This window comes from Anolis sagrei, chromosome 3 (genome assembly GCF_037176765.1).
Source record: "Anolis sagrei isolate rAnoSag1 chromosome 3, rAnoSag1.mat, whole genome shotgun sequence".
NCBI classification, from domain to species: domain Eukaryota; kingdom Metazoa; phylum Chordata; class Lepidosauria; order Squamata; family Dactyloidae; genus Anolis; species Anolis sagrei.
The window spans coordinates 76829796-76851365 of record NC_090023.1 but is presented as its reverse complement, the minus strand read 5'-3'; the positions used below and the strand labels follow the sequence as shown (position 1 = coordinate 76851365).

At 36.7% G+C, this 21570-nt stretch overlaps 1 protein-coding gene across 7 annotated transcripts in view; it reads left to right on the top strand.

Moving 5' to 3' along the window:
* KDM6A (lysine demethylase 6A) overlaps positions 1-21570 on the top strand; it is a 141063-nt gene that overhangs the window by 105496 nt on the left and 13997 nt on the right. For 4 of the 7 annotated variants that reach the window (XM_060770233.2, XM_060770236.2, XM_060770234.2 and 1 more), the window contains 9 exons: positions 8215-8344; positions 9537-9642; positions 11656-11861; positions 12654-12812; positions 13559-13623; positions 16992-17066; positions 17392-17540; positions 19747-19861; positions 21217-21404. In XM_060770233.2, coding sequence (XP_060626216.2) covers positions 8215-8344; positions 9537-9642; positions 11656-11861; positions 12654-12812; positions 13559-13623; positions 16992-17066; positions 17392-17540; positions 19747-19861; positions 21217-21404 — 1193 coding nt within the window. The remainder of the gene's footprint in view (positions 1-8214; positions 8345-9536; positions 9643-11655; positions 11862-12653; positions 12813-13558; positions 13624-16991; positions 17067-17391; positions 17541-19746; positions 19862-21216; positions 21405-21570) is intronic. The other 3 variants (XM_060770238.2, XM_060770237.2, XM_060770235.2) reach the window with 1 other exon arrangement.

The following is a 21570-nucleotide window of genomic DNA, read 5'->3' as shown; positions in this document are numbered from 1 at the left end:
AGGTGGCTGCTGGAGAATTATATTTTCAGTACTGGTATGTCAGTTAGGAAGTGTTGATGGAAATCTATACCTGATACTTTTCCTTGTTCCAACAAGATCAAGGTTTTATAGCCCTTAGGCTTTTCCAGGGATTTTTAGACACTCTTTTTTTTGGTGGTGATAGGGGTTAAAACTATTGTCATAAGTTTTTAAAATGCTATACTAAATATATTCTTGAGTTTTTTTTACCCTATACACTCACATATAAGTCTAGAAATTTAGTCAAAAAAATCAACCCCAAAAACTTGGGCTAATTTGTCTACATCTCAGTGTGCGTACTGTACCTTTAACGCTTATAAAAATGAAAGCATCCCCTTCTGAACAGAGTTGTGAAATATGAAAGTTTAGTTACTCTTGGGAGTATATAAAAATGCACCTGCCCTCTCTAATCTCTCTGCTGTGGCACCGTATCTGACTTTTTTGAATACCTGAGCGAGTAAATAGCAGCATCGGCCAGGAGTTGCTGGTCCCTGGAGTCAGCATTTGTGGTTTCTTCTTCGTGGTTTCTCTGAAATCGCACATGTGGGAATCCTGTGCTGGTAAAACCAGTTTCGGAATTCTCTAGAAACTCTACAAGATACATTTTGGCGGTAGCCCTGCCAGCACTCCCCTCAGTCGTATATAGCCAGTGGGAGTGGCTACAGCTTCAGTTTCTTTTTTCCACCTCAGTAGCAGCAGCTTAGGAATCTCTCCTTGCTTGCCTTTGGCCTATTGGTTTTCGGTGGTTTTTAATTACGACATTTCCTGACTCTACCCAGTTTTGGACTCAGCTTCTTGAATATTCCTTGTTTATGGCCTCCCCAACCTCAACAGGCCAGTTAATCATCTACCCTCCCCCTTCCTTCCCCCCATGAATAATGGTTTCCAAATGCAGGGCTGCAGGGCAACATGCCAACTTTTTCAAGGTGCCTCATAGAAGACGGCAAATTTATTTACTTATTTATTTATTTACAGTACTTCTATCCCGCTTTTCTCAGCCTGAAGGCGAGTCAAGGCAGCTTACAGATTGGCAGCAATTTGATGCCACAACAGTCATAAATACCATTACAACATTTAATGTGAAATAATAGAAATCCATATACAACCATATAAAAACCATTAAAACATATAATCACCAATATCTTCCAGTTAAACTCATTTTCCATTAGCATCGTCATTACCATTTTCCATTAGCATCACACGTTAGCAATATGTCCTCGCCCCCCATTTCAGCCACAGCTTAGATGGTGAAAGGGTAAGTAGGGCTGAGCTTTAGCACAGCAGGTTAACCATCCGCTGCAGTAAATCTTGCCAGCTGAAAGGTTGGTATTTCGATGCCTGGGTCAGGGTGAGCTCCTGGCCTTAACCCAGCTTCTGCCTACCCTAACAGTTTGAAAGCAAATGTGAATAAGTAAATAGGTACTACTTAAAGTGGGGAGGTATTTAAGGCACCCATAAGGAAATGCCAGAAAAATACTGGCAATTTGATCAAGGAGAAAGTTTACAAACAAAGCTCTTTGGGGTGAGAAGGGTGGAATATAGATAGATAGATAGATAGATAGATAGATAGATAGATAGATAGATAGATAGAGTGTTGGCAATAGACCCTTACCCACCCCCTCTGCTCAGCATAGGCAACAATACCATCTGCAAAGTCTCCCTGAGCTCAGACAGCATCTCAGCTCCTGAGCACTCACCTGGTTCTGTCATTGGCTTCCCAGTTGCGTATGTGCCCTCCACAGGAGAGAGGGCTCTCTCTCAGAGCACTCTCATCATCTCTATCCAAGGTCTAATGACCATTATTCCTATGCCCCTATGACAGGGGCTATGGATACCATAGAAGACATTACTATCATCATTGCACCGCTCAGCGCCCTTATGAGAACTCTAACACTGTCTGCCTTCTTTCTTGCACCTACTACTGGAGTGTACTATTTCCGCATCACTTTTAGTGGAGGCCTAATCCCAAGTTCATGGCCACAATGCCTTTCATTATTTCAGAATCCAACCACTTCTCTGGAGGAGACTCTCCATTCGATAGATGTGAGGAGAGCTGTAGCTTTCTACATCTACGGGACAAGTGTATGCACAAAACCTTCCAAATTCTTCCATAATTACTGCCAATGTACTTATATGTCTGGTATCAGATATCTTCATGAATCACGGCCACTATGTGCCTTCCCTTCCAGTTTGCGGGACAGGACCTCCCGCATCACATCACAGGTCACTCAGAGCTGTCACTATGTCAGCAACTTTTCTCTGAGAAGCGCCATTGAGCCCCCCACTCCAAGTGTGAAGCCTCCTCTTAGAGGGATGCTGCCTTTGGAAGAGCTGTGCCCTTTTCCTACAGAGCATGAACCCACCTCCAAGCTCAGTAGCTTTCTAGTCCCCCATATGTGTGATTTCACAGAGAACAAAAATGGGTTGCTTATTTGTAACCATGTTTCTTCGAGAGGTCATCTGTGAAATTTGCACATTGCCACCCATCCTCCCTGCTATTTTCATGTCTTGGTATCCATGGCTGCTATCTTGTGGCTAAGAAACTGAGGTTGTAGCCCTTCCCACTGGCCATATACTACTGAGGGGAGTGTGGATGGGGCTACCGCCAAAATGTATCTTGTAGAGCTTGTAGAGCGAATTCTGAAACTGACTGCACAGGCAAAGGAAACCCATATATGCAAATTTCACAGATGACCACTCGAAGAAACATAATTCCAGGTAAGCAACTCATTCTTCCCCTGGGTGAAATGATCTTATCCACGGGCCATATCAAAATCCATAATTGTGTCCCCAAAACTTGCCCTCGACCCATTCATGCGGTTGACGTTGGCATGGCTATGTAATGTACTTTGACTTTAATCTGTGCCTGTTTAAATTTATGTTAGATTTTAAGTAATTTTAATGGCTCAATGAATATGCAAGCATAGAGACTAAAAGAGGAAGTGTTTATGAAGGCAAAGCTGTAATGAGGAATTGAAATGTTTTGATACTTTTTAGCATTTATTTTATTGTAGCAATTTCTACACATGGGAATGATAAACATCAAAAGAATCTTTATAAAAATGGAGAGTAAAAATGGGGAACTTGACAGATCATTAGTTTGTGTAATGTATGATATTACAAAAGTACAGGTATACATTGGTGCTGCAGTGAATAGTATGTGGGAGGATTCATTTTAAATCTCATTTAATTAGAATAAGTGTCTTAATTGCTTCAAAAACCATATTTCCTAGCTGTGCTTTTACCTCTACTTTGTCCTAACCTTCATTCTTTCTCATAACTTTCTCAGCTTGCTCACAACTTTCTCTGCATTTCCACACCTAGTTTTTGTTGTCACATACCTTCAAGTTGATTCCAATTTATGGTGACTTTGTCATAGGAATTTCTTAGCAGGATTTCTTTTTGCTGTTGCCTTTCTTTAAGCATGTGACTTGCCCATGGTCACCTGGTGACTTTCCATGTTTAGTAAGAATTTGAACCCTGGTCTCCGAGTCAGTCCACATTTGCTCTCTAGAACCATAATACTGAAATGGTATGACTGTTCCTGGTCTTTTGTTTTACCGGTAATGTTATAGTGCTTTCTCTATTATTGTTACAACTTTCCTCATACCACAGATTGTTTTATGATTAACTGGTTTCAATTAACTAGACAAAAAACTTCAGAATTTCCTCACATAACAACTATATATCCTGTTCAGTGGGGTGTTGTGTTGTTTCTGGGCTATATGGCTGTGTTCTAGCAGCAATTCTGGTGCTCTTTGAGAAGGAGGAGGAGGAAAACGTGGAGCCCCTAAGTATTCCTCACAGAGTCCCTCAGTATGCCTACAGAGCCCCAAGGACTCCGTGGAGCACAGTTTAAGAACTGCTGGTCTAGAGTTTTTTGTAACCATTCCTGTCGTGGATTCCCTTTATACTAGACATAATATTTTAATAAACTCCCATGTAATAGATTAACCTATCTAATTTTTCTTTAAGTATTCTGAAGAAATATTTTCAAGGACAGTAATATGGAGGGGGAAACCTTTATCTTTACTAATGTGGAGATGCATATTACAATATGATATGGCATTATAAGTGCTTTAGTTTTGACTTGACATTTTTGTTTTTTTCAGTAAAAGTACTCTCTGTTTTCTAAGCACATTTGTTAGAAATATATTGAACTGGTTGTGTGTCCTTATCATATATTACCATGTCTTTAGTGTTGAACCAAATAGGAACTGGTGATTTCTAGAAACTAGCTGCATATGAAGGGGGAGCAATGCAGAGATGTTGTACAAAACTTTTCCCCACTGTTCATATTCAGAAGCTTCATATATTCAGTATGTATTGTGAGTTTTGTTAAGGGTTAGGGTTAATACCCTGTACAATGTCCTGTTTGGACAGTCCCTTTTTTGGGCAAAAATAGATCTAAACTGGACCATGTGATCAGCAGATTCTTGTGAGGTGGTATTAATGGATGGTAAACCTTTGTTAATTAATCATAGTTACACTTGGGCTGAAATGCTTCTTATCCTATCCTCTTATCCTGTCCCTGTCTTTCTCTGACATGGATATGTGGCAATCAGAAACTCCTACTACTGTTTTAAATTAATCAGAGCTCAGTGTGGCATCTGAATTCTAAACTGATTAATCATTTTGGTTAGCAAAAATAAGCTTTGTAATCAAGAATTGGAAGTTGGCTTGGTTCCATTCAGACAAATGAAAGCCTTCAAATCCTCCTTGCTGGCATAGCAGTGAGGGACGTGAGGCTCACCATTTCTTAGTAATGCTAAACGACAGTTTCATGCTATATTTAGGTCACTATTACACTGCAATTTTTTGGCTGGGCAACTTCACAATCAAAGCCACATATTCTCCTACCTGTTAACCCCCCCCCCCCCCCCGCCCAATTTGTTCTTTGGGTTCTCTTCTCCTATCTTGTCCTTTCATTTTCCATGGACAAATCCAGTGTTTGATCACCACCACCATCTCCTATTTTTTGCTTTGGAACGGAAAGCTGGATAGGGATGCAATAGAGGCACACATATCTCACTAGTGTTGTGAGGAGGAAATGAGTGCTCAGAGGGCTTGATCAAACTTGCTCTTTTTAGTTACTGTTTTCTGATATACTTATATATGTTTTTATTCTATTACGTATTTTGTTCAGAAATCAAAGCAAGCGTATGTAGAATGTCATGTTGTTTCCATTGATTGTATCTTTTGTTTGTTTTGTTAGTGAAATAAGGCAATAATTCTTATAATTTTTTTAAATGGTATCCATAGATTATCACTGAGTGAGTTTTAAATACAGTACAACACTTGTATTCATGAGGAATTCATTCCTGAACTTATTGTGTAAACAGGAAAATGCGCATAATAGAGAGCCCTATTGAAATGATTGTGGGAAGTTACTATAGAGCAGTGGTTCTGGGAGTTGAAGTCCTCCAGTTGTTTTGGATTTCAAGTCTCAGAAGCCTCATCGGCTTTGATCAATGGTCAGGATATTGGGAGCTGAAATCCAAAACACTTTGAAGGCCAGAGTTTGGGAAACATTGCTATAGAGGCTTGCTCGAGGACCTAGAAAATTTCTAGAGAGGTATTCTCTCTAGGAGTTTCCTAGGTCTTTCATGGAAATTCTGTGGTAACTTCCAGTAGAAGCATTCCAAATAATTGCCTGGGGGATGTAGAAAATTTCTAGTGACACCATACTTTGTGAGATGAGTAGGTAAAACTGCGCATACCAATACTGGTATTTTTGGAGAGGCATTCGTATCCAAAGTTTACTTATGAACTTAAGTTAGAAGGAGAACAGAAGAAACATCTATTACATGCTACCTAGCTTTTAAACATTAGGAAAGACATCGTCTTCATGTTCCTAATTTTTTTCCCATTCTATTCCAGAATCTTGAATTTAGTGCTTCCCTTTGTTAAGCAAGTGTGGTCTAATTATATTGATCCTTTTCATTAGAAGAATTACAGAATGCCCCTAATGCAGTAAGACCTGCTTGAGTTTAAAAAGTTTTCAGCTTTGTTTATCAGAGTGAAACGTTAACCTAAGGGTGATAAGGGTTTGGGTAAAGAATAGCAGTTAATACTGTGTTTAATTCAGTCTTCTAAACATGTAAGGCCAGAGCAAATCTCCGTGTCATAAATGCTTTTATTAAATTTTGTTACTATGATGCTTTGCTGCAGAGAAGACAACTGTATATACTGATTCTTCTTATCCCTTAAAATCACAAAAAGAGAACGATTGCAAGTAGCCTTTACTCTACTTTTCTGCTGCTTTTATTATTGGAAAAATATTTTAGGGTTAAAATAGATGTAAAAGGGAATGTGTGTGCTCCTTCTGATTACATCAGGATTAATCTACTGTATTACCCAGTATGGGCAGGAATCATGTAACCTTTGGAAGCTTTGGAAGCTTTATAATGACTGCCCACTCCTATGACTGTTTCCTTTGAAGCTGTTTTCATTACTGTGTGTCACAATATGTTAGTGTGTTGACTGCAGTGGGTAGGTGTGTTGCGCGAATGTAATGAGTAACCTCTGTCTGTGTGAAATAATAGTGATAGAGAGAAAAAGGTTTTCATGAGATATGTTGCGTGCCTATACATTTCGTTGTTACAATTTATGTCTGTGTCCTTATCTATTGTAAGAGGTTGGTTTAACATCTAGTTTGTTAGTAAAACTGAATTACTGTGTTGTGAAATAAGACATGTCTAAAAAGTGTGTCACCAATATGAAATGTTTGGAAAGTTCTGCTTTAGAGCATTGTCCTTGCATTTTGAAACAGTACTGTAAAAATGCCCTAGGCAAAAAAGTGTTCACCAGTTACCAACATGTTAAAACTAAACATTTGGGATTTAGTTTAAGAAATGAATGTCTTTCCTGGATGTTTATATTCAATTTGGATAGAACAAATATTTTATAGTTAAATTCTGGCCTGCATAGCTAAATTTCAGTGTACAAATTTAAGTATAGTTCAGCCATTTCAAGGATTTTGTTTATATATCCCTTATTGTACGTAGCTACAGCAATTTGATTTAATATTTTGCCCATTAAATCAGTTAAATTTACAGAAGTATACATTAATTTTATTCTGGTTGAGTTTGATAAGGCCAACTGGCTAATCAATAAAAATTGTTGTTGTATTCTGGTTGCAAGTAGCAGTTGGGTTTAGACATTGACTATTTAACCTCAAATAAAAAAAAAAGAATGGATCTCAAGATGTTACAAAAGACCCTACAATATATTCATATATATATATATATATATAGGAGCTCTTATATTATAATACAAGCTCTTATATTATCTCTACCATTCATAACTAATGGCTTTCTTTTGGATTTAAAATCTTATCAGAGTTGATTTATTCTGGAATTTGTAGTACAGTACTGGTTTGGCAGTATGTGTTTCTTAAACTGAAACGAATGGAACAATTTTCGTATAAGTCCAAAACTTATGTGTTTCTGCCCCATACATTCTTTCAGAAGATTCTATTCTGCAGATATTTGCAAAACTATTTGATTTCTTTGCTTTACTTGTCTGCCTTCATTTTTGCCTTAACGCACACATCCTTTCAAGGACTATAAAGTGGGGAAGTGATTAAAGGTTGTAAAATATGAGTAAACCTTAAAAACGGAGCTCACTAATTGGGAACACACATTTTTGTTCTGTTGCCTAATCCTTTTAACATATCACTAAACATAGACACCTCCATGTTTTGTTCTGATTCAAAATGTTTTCCCAGGTTTTCATGTGAATGATTTTTATGTGAAGTAGATAATAAACAGCTATTCCATGTTCTAAACTGATTTTTTCTAGATAATTTCACCTGATGTTGTTTTTAGATTAGATTGTAAATTAACTTCAGGGAGGAAGGGACATTGGTTTCTTAAACCACCTTAAGTTACAGTGTTAATAAATATTGAGGGAGATCAAAATATTAGTTTCAGCTAAAGTAAACTCTTCAAGTTAGTGAAAACTTGATAAATCAGCAGTTATATAAATTCCATTAAGTTAGTGGATGTACTGAATTGGGAATTAAAAATTAGATTTAGACCTGAAAACATTCATCAAAATATATACTATAGTTTTTCATTTCCATTTATCATGTTACTTTTGAATTTAAAGTTGTATTCATATTAATGTATGGATAATATATTAGTGCATTCATCCAGTGTTTGTACAGTGTAATTACTTTACTTCTCTTTGTAGGAATCTGGGTAAAAATGGCCTGTCAAATAGTAGCATCTTATTGGATAAATGTCCTCCTCCAAAACCACCACCACCTCCATATCCTCCCCTGCCAAAGGACAAGTTGAATCCACCTACACCTAGTATTTATGTAAGTGCTATTCTGCATGATTATAGACTATTTGAATATGTTCATATGATGAACATAATTCTTTGGGAATAATCTGGCTATATCAGTTTCTGTCCCTATCAAAATGGTTTATCAGTTGTTATTATTATTATTATTATTATTATTATTATTATTATTACCCTATCTTTCTCCCCATGGAGACTCAAGGCAGCTAACAATAACACATTTTGGTCATAGTTTTAAAAAGTGCAATACAGATAATACAGTGTGGATTAAGGTAAAAAAAACAACAGATTAAAATATACTATATATATTTGTAATAGCCTTTAGAATTTACATTTTAAAGTTTTATCAAGTAGGGTTCTTCTTACAGGGTAAGAACCCAATGAAGCATATTTTAGGGTAATGCCCAGTGTTCACTGAACATTTGAATGACTTTTTTAAAAAAAAGTTTCATCAGAATGAAGGTTTGTAACACTGAAGAAATTTGTATTGTCGAAGGCTTTCATGGCCGGAATCACTGGGTTGTTGTAGGTTTTTCCGGGCTATATGGCCATGTTCTGGAGAAATTTATTTTTTGTCTGTGCTTCAGATCTCACATGAACCCCTGTTTGTGTCTACAATATTTCAGTGTTTTCAGAGCATTTGTAATCTCACATCTTTCTAATTACAGCAGAATGTAAACCATAAAACATGAATTTCCATCCTAAATAATTTTTAAAATGTTACTTATAAGTTTCTGTTTTTGTTTGAAATAAGGTCTAGTTTTCTGCATAACTCCCAGTGAATGCGTCATTTGCTGTTGTGTATCACTAAGTAATTTCAAACTTACGACATCCCTAAGATGAAATTATCCAATTTTTCTTGGCAACATTTGTTCAGAGAGGGCTTAATATTGCATTCCTCAGAGTTGAAAAGAATGTGACTTGCCCACGGCCACCTAATAGATTTCCATGGCTGAGCAGAAATTAAAACTCTTGTCTCCCAGAATATTAGTCCAGCACTCAATCCACATGTATAATTAAGTAGCCATAATATCTCTAAATTATTGGTATTAAGTAGCTGAATTTTATAATTTTAGCAGCATGATAAACATCGTAAGTATAGTTAGAAATATTTTGATAATAACAAAGAGATCAATCCACTGTGCATAATGTTAACAAACATTGATACTGAAGTTAAAAGTTGTCATTTCATTTTTCATTTTTTGTAGTTGGAGAATAAGCGTGATGCTTTCTTCCCACCTTTACATCAGTTTTGTACAAATCCAAACAATCCTGTTACTGTAATACGTGGCCTTGCTGGGGCGCTTAAATTAGGTAAGTTTGATTTACAAATATTTAAAGTACATATGTATATCTTTTTTTCATTTAAAGAGATCTGTAGAAAACTAAGATACCCTTTGATGTGCTTACAAATCACTTTGTTTCTATCAATTTATGCCTGATTATCAATTATTATACGTCCTGTAAATTCATATGCCAATCTACATGTCTAAATTCAAAATATTCAGGAATTCTGTTTAGACTCCAGATCCACAGATTCTGAATTTGCCATTTCTATCCACCATGGATTGTTTCATCCTATAAATCATATTGTGTTGACATGAATGCAGATGTGTTGAGTGTTTGTGTTGCCCCCATTTAATAATTTGGGACTCAATTATATGATTTGTTTTGTTTTTGTTTGTTTATGTAATAAAATATAATATTAAAATGAAAATACAGTTTCAGTTACTTCCCTGTTGTCTTATATAACATCTGCTAACAAAAAAAATCTATAGATTGGGAGTGAGAAGGTTGTTTGCTTTCCCCCTATGTTTGATGGGAATTCTTCTGAATAAAACATGATGTGTACATATCTTTCAAATCAGCTTTTGTTTTATTTGAGAAATATATATCTTACGTGCCTACTCAGTTTTGGGCTATGAGAATATACAAGCTGTCATTTAATTATTGTTGAAAATGTTAAGAAATGCATTATCAAACTGTTCCTGAACTGTTTTTTTTTTTTTTTTTGGAACTAGAGATGTTTAGTACATTGAGGGAAATCTTGAGACCTGTGCCAATTATAGAAGCTTGACTATTCAGAGATTTATTCCCTGCAGAATGAACATGTTTTAGCTGAAGTTAAATTATACGATTATGATGAATTTCTGCAAGGTTTTGCATCACTTAAGTGTATAAAGATATCTCCTTCTCATATAACCTGTTTAAAGACATTCTTGGGCCAGTAAGATTATTTTTAAATTCTGTAAATTCAGTCTGAGGTAGGATAAACACTTGATATAGGTTGGTTAAGGCTATGTACATTTCTTGATGAGATAAGCTAAGGAACCTTGCCATTTATCCCAGCTTCTATGAGCTGGATGTGGGCCAGATGTAGCTCACAGAGGGTCTCCATCTGGTCTGCAAGCTTCTTCTACTTTTATCTTTGATCAGTGATTAGAGATAAGAAGGTATTTTATTAAGGCCAGAAAGCAGCTGCCTGAAGTTGAGATTTGTTTGGAGGTCAGAAAACGTTTGCATGGAACAGAGTGGAAATGAATAGAATTGAGATGTGCTTTGAATGTCCAAATATGCAAGAATTACGCCTAATTCTGTTCTATGCCCATAGCTCTGCTTGTCATTTGCAGCCTCCAATGTACTTTCCAAATGGGAAATTGATTGCTTGTCTGAAATATGTCCCCATACCTGCTATAGGCTAAATGTCAAGGGGAAATCTTTACCTTTACCTTTACCTTTTTATCATGGTATAGTGAATTTGTCTTCTGCATACCTTATGCATAATTTATTTTTTCTTTAACACAATGTGTCAGAGAAAGTACATTGTTGATTAGCAATAAAGAGTGAAGTAATATGTTAATTTGGTGGACGAATATACATCTTTCTTTGTAACATGAGTAGTCGGATTTTATCCTTAAATTGACAGCCTTGTATTATTTGCATTTTACAGATTTTTATTTTCTCTCTCCCTTTCCCTCCCCCCCCCCCTCTCTCTATATATATCTCATACTATAATGATTTCATTTTCTAGAAAATAAAACTGAATTATATATAATTGTTGTTCTAATGTGCCATGAAGTCATTTTTGTTTTCTTGGCAAGATTTGCCCAGAGGATGTATGCCTTAGTCTTCCCCTGAAGCTGAGAGAATGTGACTGCCCAAAGTCACCCAATAGGGTTCCATAGCTGAGCCCAGATTTAAACCCTCGACATTACTTCTGATATTATGTACCTTTTAAACTGCATATTCATTGGTCTCCTGCTGTTACTGTAGTAGCAATGCAAGAATGAATGCTATCATTCTATTGATTCCATTCATTTCTCCTAGATCTAGGACTCTTCTCTACTAAAACTTTGGTGGAAGCTAATAACGAACACTTAGTAGAAGTAAGGACACAGCTGTTGCAACCATCAGATGAAAACTGGGACCCCACTGGAACAAAAAAAATCTGGCGTTGTGAGAGTAGTAAATCTCAAACTACAATAGCTAAATATGCACAGTACCAGGCCTCCTCATTCCAGGAGTCATTAAGGGTGAGTGGACTACAATAATTTCTCCATTGATCAGCATTCCACGTTAAATCATTTTAAATAGCTCCAATTGACCATATGGGCATATTTAACAATTTCAAAGGAATTGTTTTTGAGGAGTGGCTCTATATAAAAATTCCAAGTAAAACTGAAGTAGAATAAGCAACCACATCCCTTTTCAAGAAGATCAAAATTGTTTTTTTCTCAGTTAGGTCCTTCTTTTAAGGCTAAGATATAAAAAGACTATTTAAAGTTTAATATTAAAAAGTAGTACTCAGGTTTGAACATCTGTGTATTTCTTAATAAAATGTTAACGTTAAATATAAGGCTTTGCAGTGTTTTACCTGAGTATGAAAAATTGTGCCTGTCCAGTCCTTTTTTTAATTAAAAAGAAAGTGCATATCTTGATGTTGATACAAAAACCGTTTCCTCTTGGTAAACCTAACTATATGGCATTGTGGGGGTAAGGCATCTCAGTTGAAATATTGAGCCACAGCTACTATTTGACTGAAAATGTAATAGAAAATTATTTGTGTAAATGATTGAGAAAACCAGAGTTACACATCTCTGTTTTTTAAAAAAAGCAAAGACATAGAAGACAGTGTAACACTAAATCAGAAATAACTTCTGGGCAGAATATTGCCTGGGTTACATATGGAAGGCTGTGAAAGAACTTTGTGGGTGGTGAGACAGACAGAGTTGTTGGAAGAAGAAATAGAAGCTGGGCTGGTTTGGTGGATATTTCTGAGATATTGATGGTTGGGCTGATCAGGGACACAAATGGGATTTTTCTAGATTGCCAATGGTGATTGGGGAAATGGGATGTCCACTGAAGATTTCCGGCGGCTGGTTGGAGAAGGGAGCCAGCGTTGTGTTCTCCCAGATCATTCCATTGCTGTTGGAGGGTGGGGGTTTCCAGAAGCATTAAGCCTCTCTGATTCTGGGGGCCAAAAGGTAAGCTAGAAAGACCAGAGACTGTGACAAAGCATTGTGTGGAGATTACAACATGTGGTGGTGCAATCTGAAAAATTAGGAGAAATTTAGCATATGCTTTGAGTAGTTAGAATATAAGTATGAATGTTAAATGGAAAATATATCTTTTTAACAAGTATTATATATTTATATTAAGACTGGGAGAAATGAAAATGAGTAGTCATTGAGATAGTGAATATTCCATACTGTACTAAGATTTAGGATAAAAATGAAATTGTAGTACTTCTATTCTTGTCACGTTTTACAAGAAACAAATTTAATACATTTTCAATTGCATTGAGTTCAAAAATGACTAATTAGGATAGATTGATTCTAATTACTTTTAACTGCAAAATACTCGTGTGATGGAAGAAGGATGCCACATAATCAGTATCTTCTGTAAACAAATGGATATAGATGTATTAAACAATGTTTTAAAAATATTTTGAGAATATTAGCTAAACTGATACCTTTTAATAGGAAATTTGAAGGATCTTTGATACCTTTAACAATGTGTTTATTTATCAATCAGATGTATCAATTTACTCTATACATAATGATATCAAAATTAGTATGTCAACTGACCTTTTCTCGCATTATTCTATGATTAGGAAGGAGTGACTCATAACTTCCAATATAAGATAGCTGCATGCTTTATTTAATATTAATAATCTTGTTATTGCTACTATACAATATATTTGTAGTATATCTTCATTTGACTTTTGCAGGAGGAAAATGAGAAAAAAAGTCACCATAAGGACCATTCAGATAGTGAATCAACATCTTCCGATAAGTGAGTGGATAGAATTTAATATGGATTAGCTGTGAAAATAATGTTAATTCAATTTGTTCTTTCAAGATGTAATCCTCCCCCCAACCCCAAGCCTGGTAGCCTCCAACTCCTTCTTTATTTGAAGTTGTGCTGCAGTTAATCTGTTTCAGAGGATGTTGTAGAGGTACAGAGGTAGATGCTATTTCTCTTTCCAGACACACTTCTTAGGTGTGAGGAAAACAAGACCCACATTGTTAAACCCACTGATACTCATACATGTATCTCTGCAGGATAAGAATGGCCTACATGTTTCTGATAAGGTAGGAGGGGGGGGGGCTCAGTGAGAAGGGAAGCAGTGGAGCAAAACCACTGTTTATGCAACTTCCAGAGGCAGCTTCTTTGATAGATTTCTTAGTTTGCAAAGCCTTTGTTGTTTTAGAGTATTTATTTTAAGAGCAGGTAGAATTGTTTTTGCCTTAAAAATTAATCTCTATACATTTCAAGACAGATGATTTTCAATATTGTATTGCAAGAATTGCCAGAAGTAATTTGGACAGCTGCTCCTGTTGTCTTCACTGTTTTAGAGAAAGGCACATGCTGCAACTTGGAACACTCTGCAAGGGTTTTACCAATGAAGCACTGAAAAATTGCATGTACTGCCTCAAAATATCAGAAATGGAAAAATCTGTTCAGCCTCTAGCACCATGCATTTTCACTGTTTCTGTTAGACAGTTGTCACCCGAGCAATTGCAGTCATCAAAATTGAAGTCAGTTCTGTCTTACTCCAGATAGCATTGGTGTCAATCAGTTTGATTCTATTAATTTCCTTAGTATTGATGGTATCATAACCAACAATTCGCCATCAACATCATGTGTCAGAGCCCCAACTATACTAGCTCCATGAAAGGCTGTTGCAGGTAAACAGAAGTCCTGTCGTGAAAAGTAGGAAAAGAATCACATCACCAAGAAAGTGGTTGAAACTGTGCATTCTTAATTGGACATTACTACATACCACGGCTCTGTAACATGAGATTTCAGATCAAGACTGATGTTATGATGTTCCTGAGATTATAGAGTTATTGTTACCATTACCTTCTCCTCTGACTAGTCCTCTTACGACCGCAAGAAGAAAACAGACACCAGATCTCCAAATATTGTACCTCGTTACATGGAGAATTTGACTAACAGACTGCTTCCTCAAAGAGCGATTTATATCAAGGAAGCATCCGGGAAACAGTCCATAAAGAGCTTGTAGAAGTGACAAATATTCTTACTTTTCTGGACACTCAGAAGTCATTATTTATTTATTTCATTTATTTCAATTACTTATACCCCGTCCTTCCCACCCCCGAGGGGGGACTCAGGGCAGCTTACAAACAAAGGTACAATTCGATGCCTGAATCAATAACAACAATACCTAAAAACGTTTTAAACAGTTAACAGTTAAAAACATTAATACATAATAAAATAGCAAAACAATCTCATGCTCAGTGTTCAGAATTCCGTATATCCATTCTATTCGCCCATGTTTATCGTCAGGTCTTCCCTTAGCTGCCAGAATGTCCAAAAGCTTGGTCCCATATCCAAGTCTTCAGTTTTTTCCTGAACGCCAAAAGGGAGGTCGCTGATCTAATCTCCCCGGGGAGTGAGTTCCACAGGTGAGGGGCCACCACTGAGAAGGCCCTGCTCCTCGTCCCCGCCAACCTCACTTGTGATAGTGGCGGGGTCGAGAGCAGGGCCTCCCCAGACGATCTTAAATTTTGAGATGGGATGTAGAGGGAGATCCGTTCGGACAAATACACTGGGCTGGAACCGTATAGGGTTTTGTAGGTTAAAACCAGCACTTTGAATTGTGCTCGGAATTGGATCGGCAGCCAGTGGAGCTGATGTACCATCCACCTCAAACATACAGATGGAGGGTATACTAGAGTTCCTCATAAAGCTGGCAAATAAGAACTTAGGATACACATCACAAAATGTTTTGGGCAGCTCTTGCAGCACGTTTGCCTTCCCCAGCTGGCACCATTCACAATTAAAATTCGTTCTGTATGATTACAGTAACTAGTACTTTCCTTGCCCACCTCCAATACCATAATGGGGTTTTCATGTTGTATTAGCAGGTCTTTCAGGAAGACCCTTTGAGCTCATGGCAACTAGTGATTATTATGGCAATCACGATAATTAAAAGCATGATTGTTAGGGGCTTTTTATTATTTCTCCCTTCCCCTATTCTATTTTCCCATAAGAATAAGATGGTCTTGAATCCCAATATAATCCTATCAAAGGTTTTATCACAGTTCTATGTGTCTCAAGGTGTGATCTTACAAGTTTTCTTCCATCTCTCTTCATCTTTAAGAGATGACATTCTTTTAGTGTATAATCAGCTCTGGTGTTCTGTGTGAACAGACCTAGAAGCTTTCAGTCTTCCAAATGGTTCTTGGTGTATTATGGAAACTCATGAATGGTTTGCCTGTATCCTCCAAGAATATCTCAACGTGGGTGATGACCCCAGTTAGCTTGTGGCTAAAAACTGTTGCTTGCCTTTATGAGTAACCACTCCACAGAGTTTATTTCAAAGGTCATTTTCAAGGCATCTGTAAAAGAATTGAGGTGTGCAGCTTTTGATGTTCATTAACCTCTGTGGCCTTCATGTCAAAGCCTGCAAGGATTCTGATCTTGGAAGGGCAGTGCTGTCACCTGTGCAGTTGACAACTACCCTGTCTCCAGATGAGTCAGCTTGCATTTCATCCATATCTATAAATCACGGAGACTATGATAAAGCAAACTGCTTATGTAACTGGAAATTTCCCCTGGCAGACTCCCATCTGATACTAACCAGTGCTGACCCTGCTTACCATCCAAGATCAGACAGAATCTGGCACATTTAGGATATTTACTCGCTCCCTACTTATTTATACCTCTGCTTATTTCTCCCATTCCTGACATATTATTGCCTAAATTCAGTGTGCTAAATCCTGTCTAGATAAACTCCACTGAATTGTGAATTTACCTATATGTTGGAAACAGCATTCAGTAGTTGATTATGTTGGTCTGCTCTGGTTGAGAATAACCAAGACGATTCAAGCTCATCTCTGCGTAATAAGTGCATACCATATCATCATTATAGATTTCCATATTTGCACTTACTTAATTGGTGCTTTTAAATACAACTGTACCCTCAATTCACTTCTGACATGCTAAATACATAAATAAATAAACTTACTTAATACCACCCTTCCACTGAAAATCACAACCACTAATGTAGGTCTTTTGCTAATACAGTGGGATAAAGATCTAAATGGGATAGATCTAAAATTACAGTAAATTTGGTAAACGTAATGTACTATTTGTTGCTGTCAGTCTCTTATCTATATTTTTTTATATTACAGCTGTGGGAGGAGGAGAAAAGGACCTTTTAAAATGATCAAATTTGGGACCAACGTTGATCTTTCAGATGATAAAAAGTAAGTCCAGCTATTTTTGTGAAAGAGTTCAAAGTCTCTTTCATCACTCTAAACTGAATATTGTTTTTCCTTGTTACCAATTCTGATTGTGCTAAGCCATTCCAGCAAAGTCATTGAATCTGATGGTATATCATATTGTTAGATATTACTATTTAAATTTTTAAGAACATGTAGTTCTGGTATTACCTAGCGAAATTTCAACATACGATGTTAGTAATCTAGAAGCTGATGGTTTTTACTAGTGAATTACTTTTCTGAAGTGCTATACATAATGTTTTTTTTTACGAATGCCACATCACTAGATCTATTTTCTCTTTTACAACAGATGGAAGCTGCAGCTCCATGAGCTTACAAAACTTCCTGCTTTCGTGCGTGTTGTATCACCAGGAAATCTCCTTAGTCATGTTGGTCATACAATTTTAGGAATGAACACAGTCCAGTTGTATATGAAGGTGCCAGGCAGTAGAACATCAGGTAGGTAATGTGTGGTGCTTAAATTATGCTACATGCTGACCCCAAACCCAGTCAGTAGCTTATCCTTGTGCTTCTCTTTGCATATGAGCTTATCCTTGTGCTTCTCTTTGCAATTAAACATGAATATCCTGACTTTGAAAACTTTCTTAGTAGAGTTTGTAATCTCTTTGATTTCACGCATAACAGCATAAATTCTAACAGTGCAACAATTATAAGAGAGATCAGTTTTTAACCTCTTCATCACATTGGATTACAAAAAATGGAAGGATAATCATGTGAGTGGCCTTGAATGCATTGAGTGAATACTGTGGCCACCACTTATTTCCCCACCCAGACATTCAAACAGGTTATAAGTCGCACCATAGTGGAAAGAGTAGGGGACCTGGTGCTTTTTTGTAGATTGTCCTGGGATAGACTTATCTCTTCCCTTTCACCACTTTATTCAGGAAAGGGAATGGACCCCAGACCAACTCTGATATATGATAAAAAGGTTAAGCCCAATATGTGGACTTTGTGGAACAAATAAAGCATGTTATGCCCATAAAATGAAAAAATGAACTATAGAAAATTGGAACAACTATATTTATGATCAGGTCTAATTCTGAAATTATATCATATTTAATTTAGGAAGATATACAGGAGGATAAAACAGGAAAAAATAAATGGAAGACACATATGAAATGGATAAAAAGTGGCAAAGCCAATGTAAATACTGTACAAAAACTAAGAAAATTGTGTGCATTGTTAAAGAAATAGAGGAAATATGTGGTCTGGGGAAAGAGTAATGAGGGGGATGGAACAAAGGGTGTTAACAATAAAATTAATACAGTATTATTAAAGAGAAGAATGCATAAAATGAGAAGGTGCAGATAAAAGAATTGTAACATATAAATGTCGTAAATAAATAAATAACATGAAAATGAGATGCTTATAGGTATTTGCACAAGTTGAAATTAAGTGTAAATAAGATGATGCAAAGCTGAAATAATAAAAATATATTTGAAAAAATATTCAAGGAAAGGAGCGTTTTCTTTTGATAAGAATCAAGCTATAGTACTCATATCGGTCCATGGGAACATTGATTAAGGTTTTTTGAGTTTATTTTTTGACTAAATTTTTAGACTTATACATTGGGTAATCAATTTCTCAGTCACCCTTCTTAAATTTTTATATTGATTAACTTTCTAGTCCTAAATTTTCCAGCACCTTCTTGTCTGTACTTTCAAATGCTCCTTTAACATTATCTGTTTAGATCTCTGGTTTTACATTTTGATACATATTTGTCTATGACTTTACGCCCCCCCCCCAATAATGTGAGCAATTTATGTTGCCTCAAACAACTCTACATTTAACTCTCTTACCACCTCTTCTACATGAAACTACTCCTCATTAAAATTTCTTACTTAGTTCCAAATCAACCTCAAAATCCACATTTTCTTTTATTCTTTTAACACAAGTGTAACATCCTAATATGCAGATGCAACTGCATTTGTGAAACTAGGATGAGGTTCTCACCTGGCTTTGTTTTTAAAATTCCTACAATTGCTTCATTTATAAGTATAGAAGGGGGAACATGTTATATCTAAAAGAAATCAGTGGGACTTCCTGATAGAAGATCTTACAATAAAAAATAGACTGTTATACTCTTCAGAAGCTCCACTCTTTCCTCAGTAATGATTTCTCCTATGAACTTGATGACAGGCTTACTTTGCTCCCAAAAAGCTCCTTGTCTCTTGCAAAAGGGTGACAGCAAGGAAGGAAAGCAAAAGTGGGAGTCAAGAGTTTGTGAGAGAGTAGGAAATAACAAGAGCCAGGTGACAAAGAGAAAGCCCAGAAAATAAGATGTGCACATTTCACACCTAAACACACAGAGGAAGTAGGATGTTTACAACATTTCACTCTGTTCACATAGCAGCCACTCAGTCAATTTTCCACAATTCCAATTATTCCCATAAACAAATACCTGTTGAGATAGTCTATGGTATTTTGCTGAAGAACAAAAATGGCTATAGCACCATAAAAACTATCTATCATCTGATACATGAAGAAGCCTCTTATCTATGAAATCTTATGACTAGAAAATGTCTCAATCTTTATAAACAATAAGTTCTGTAGTCTTTGTTTATATATTATACATCATATGTTACAGTGCTTTGCAAATACCACTCATCACTATTGTTTTTTTTTTTTTTCTTGTCAATTTTAGGTCATCAGGAAAATAACAACTTTTGCTCAGTCAATATAAATATAGGGCCCGGTGACTGCGAATGGTTTGTTGTTTCAGAAAATTACTGGGGCGTCATGAATGACTTCTGTGAAAAGTATGTTCACTACTTTCTATCACCATATGCTCTTGTTCCAATTATTTTACAACCCACTTCGTATTTTTGAAAAAAATGTTATATGTTTATTTAAGAAGCCATATTGAGCACCTTCATTGTTTCTTTGTTTTGTTCCACTATTTGTTTCTTACCTTTTTTCTATGACTTCTACAGTCATTCCACTGCAACAGCAGTATTGATATGGAAATACAAATACACGTTTTTCATTATAGCTAGAATCTAAGATTCGGTACAACTCATTCTGGTAGCCGTGGAGCCTTTTGTATGGGTTTCTTCTAATTTGGTTCCCTCTAGCACATGGTAGGCTTTTACTTTCGAGGGATCATATATGATATGGCAGGGAACAACTATAGAAAGTTCCCATTAGATATGATAAGCTTTTGCGACTGTCCAAACTCTTCCTTTTTAATCTTTCACTGTAATTATTTGAGTAAGGCTGTGAGAAGGGGAGGTAATAAGTAGTAATTAAGGCACTGTGCCCGGTGGTGCAGTGGGTTAAAGCACTGAGCTGCTGAGCTTTGTTGATCAAAAGGTCACAGGTTCGATTCCGGGGAGCGGCGTGAGCTTCCGCTGACAGCCCTAGCTTCTGCCAACCTAGCAGTTCGAAAACATGCAAATGTGAGTAGATCAATAGGTACCGCTCCGGCGGGAAGGTAACGGCACTCATGCAGTCATGCCAGCCACATGACCTTGGAGGTGTCTACGGACAACGCTGGCTCTTCGGCTTAGAAATGGAGATGAGCACCACACCCCAGAGTCAGACATGACTGGACTTAATGTCAGGGGACTACCTTTACCTTTACCTTAAGGCACTGCGCCACAAGATTTCCACACTGAGATGGTGTGAATCTCTTTGGCACTAAAGCTAAGGCAAAACCGAAACAAATATGAGCTGTTTTCAGCAGCTCCTGGTCAGAGAATAGGTTCAATGAGTCTGCAAGGCTTTGCTGAGACTTCTCACAGCAATCACAGTTTTATTAATTGTCACAAAGCAAAGTTGGATTGCGGGATGGAATGAAGAATCTAGATAAGTGATTCTCAACCTGTGGGTCCCCAGGTGTTTTGGCCTACAACTCCCAGAAATCCCCAGCAGTCTACCAGCTGTTAGGATTTCTGGGAGTTGGTGGCCAAAACATATGGGCACCCACAGATTGAGAACCACTGATCTAGATACATATGGTATGTCTAATTCCACATGTGCTTTGGATTTCCTGGACTGACAAACAGTTCTCAAAATATCATGGCGCTCTTTATTTTAAGCTGTGTACAGTATTATGAGTTGATTTTTTTTTACGTATGATATTTATATCAACTAATATTTGTTTTTATTTCAGAAACAATATGAATTTTCTAATGGGCTCTTGGTGGCCTAATTTAGAAGATTTGTATGAAGCCAATGTCCCAGTTTATAGATTTATTCAGAGACCTGGAGATTTGGTGTGGATAAATGCTGGGACTGTCCATTGGGTTCAGGCTATTGGCTGGTGTAACAACATTGCCTGGAATGTTGGCCCTCTTACAGGTATAAGTCTTCCAGTTGCTTGCATTGAAACCTGAAATTATTGATAGGGTTAAACTATCACATGAAGCTGAAATGTGATATTGAAAAAGTTAAAAAGTAGAGTAATATGCAAGACAGCTCAATAACATTTCCATAGAAGAGAAAGGCTTGTGTGACATAGAGATTC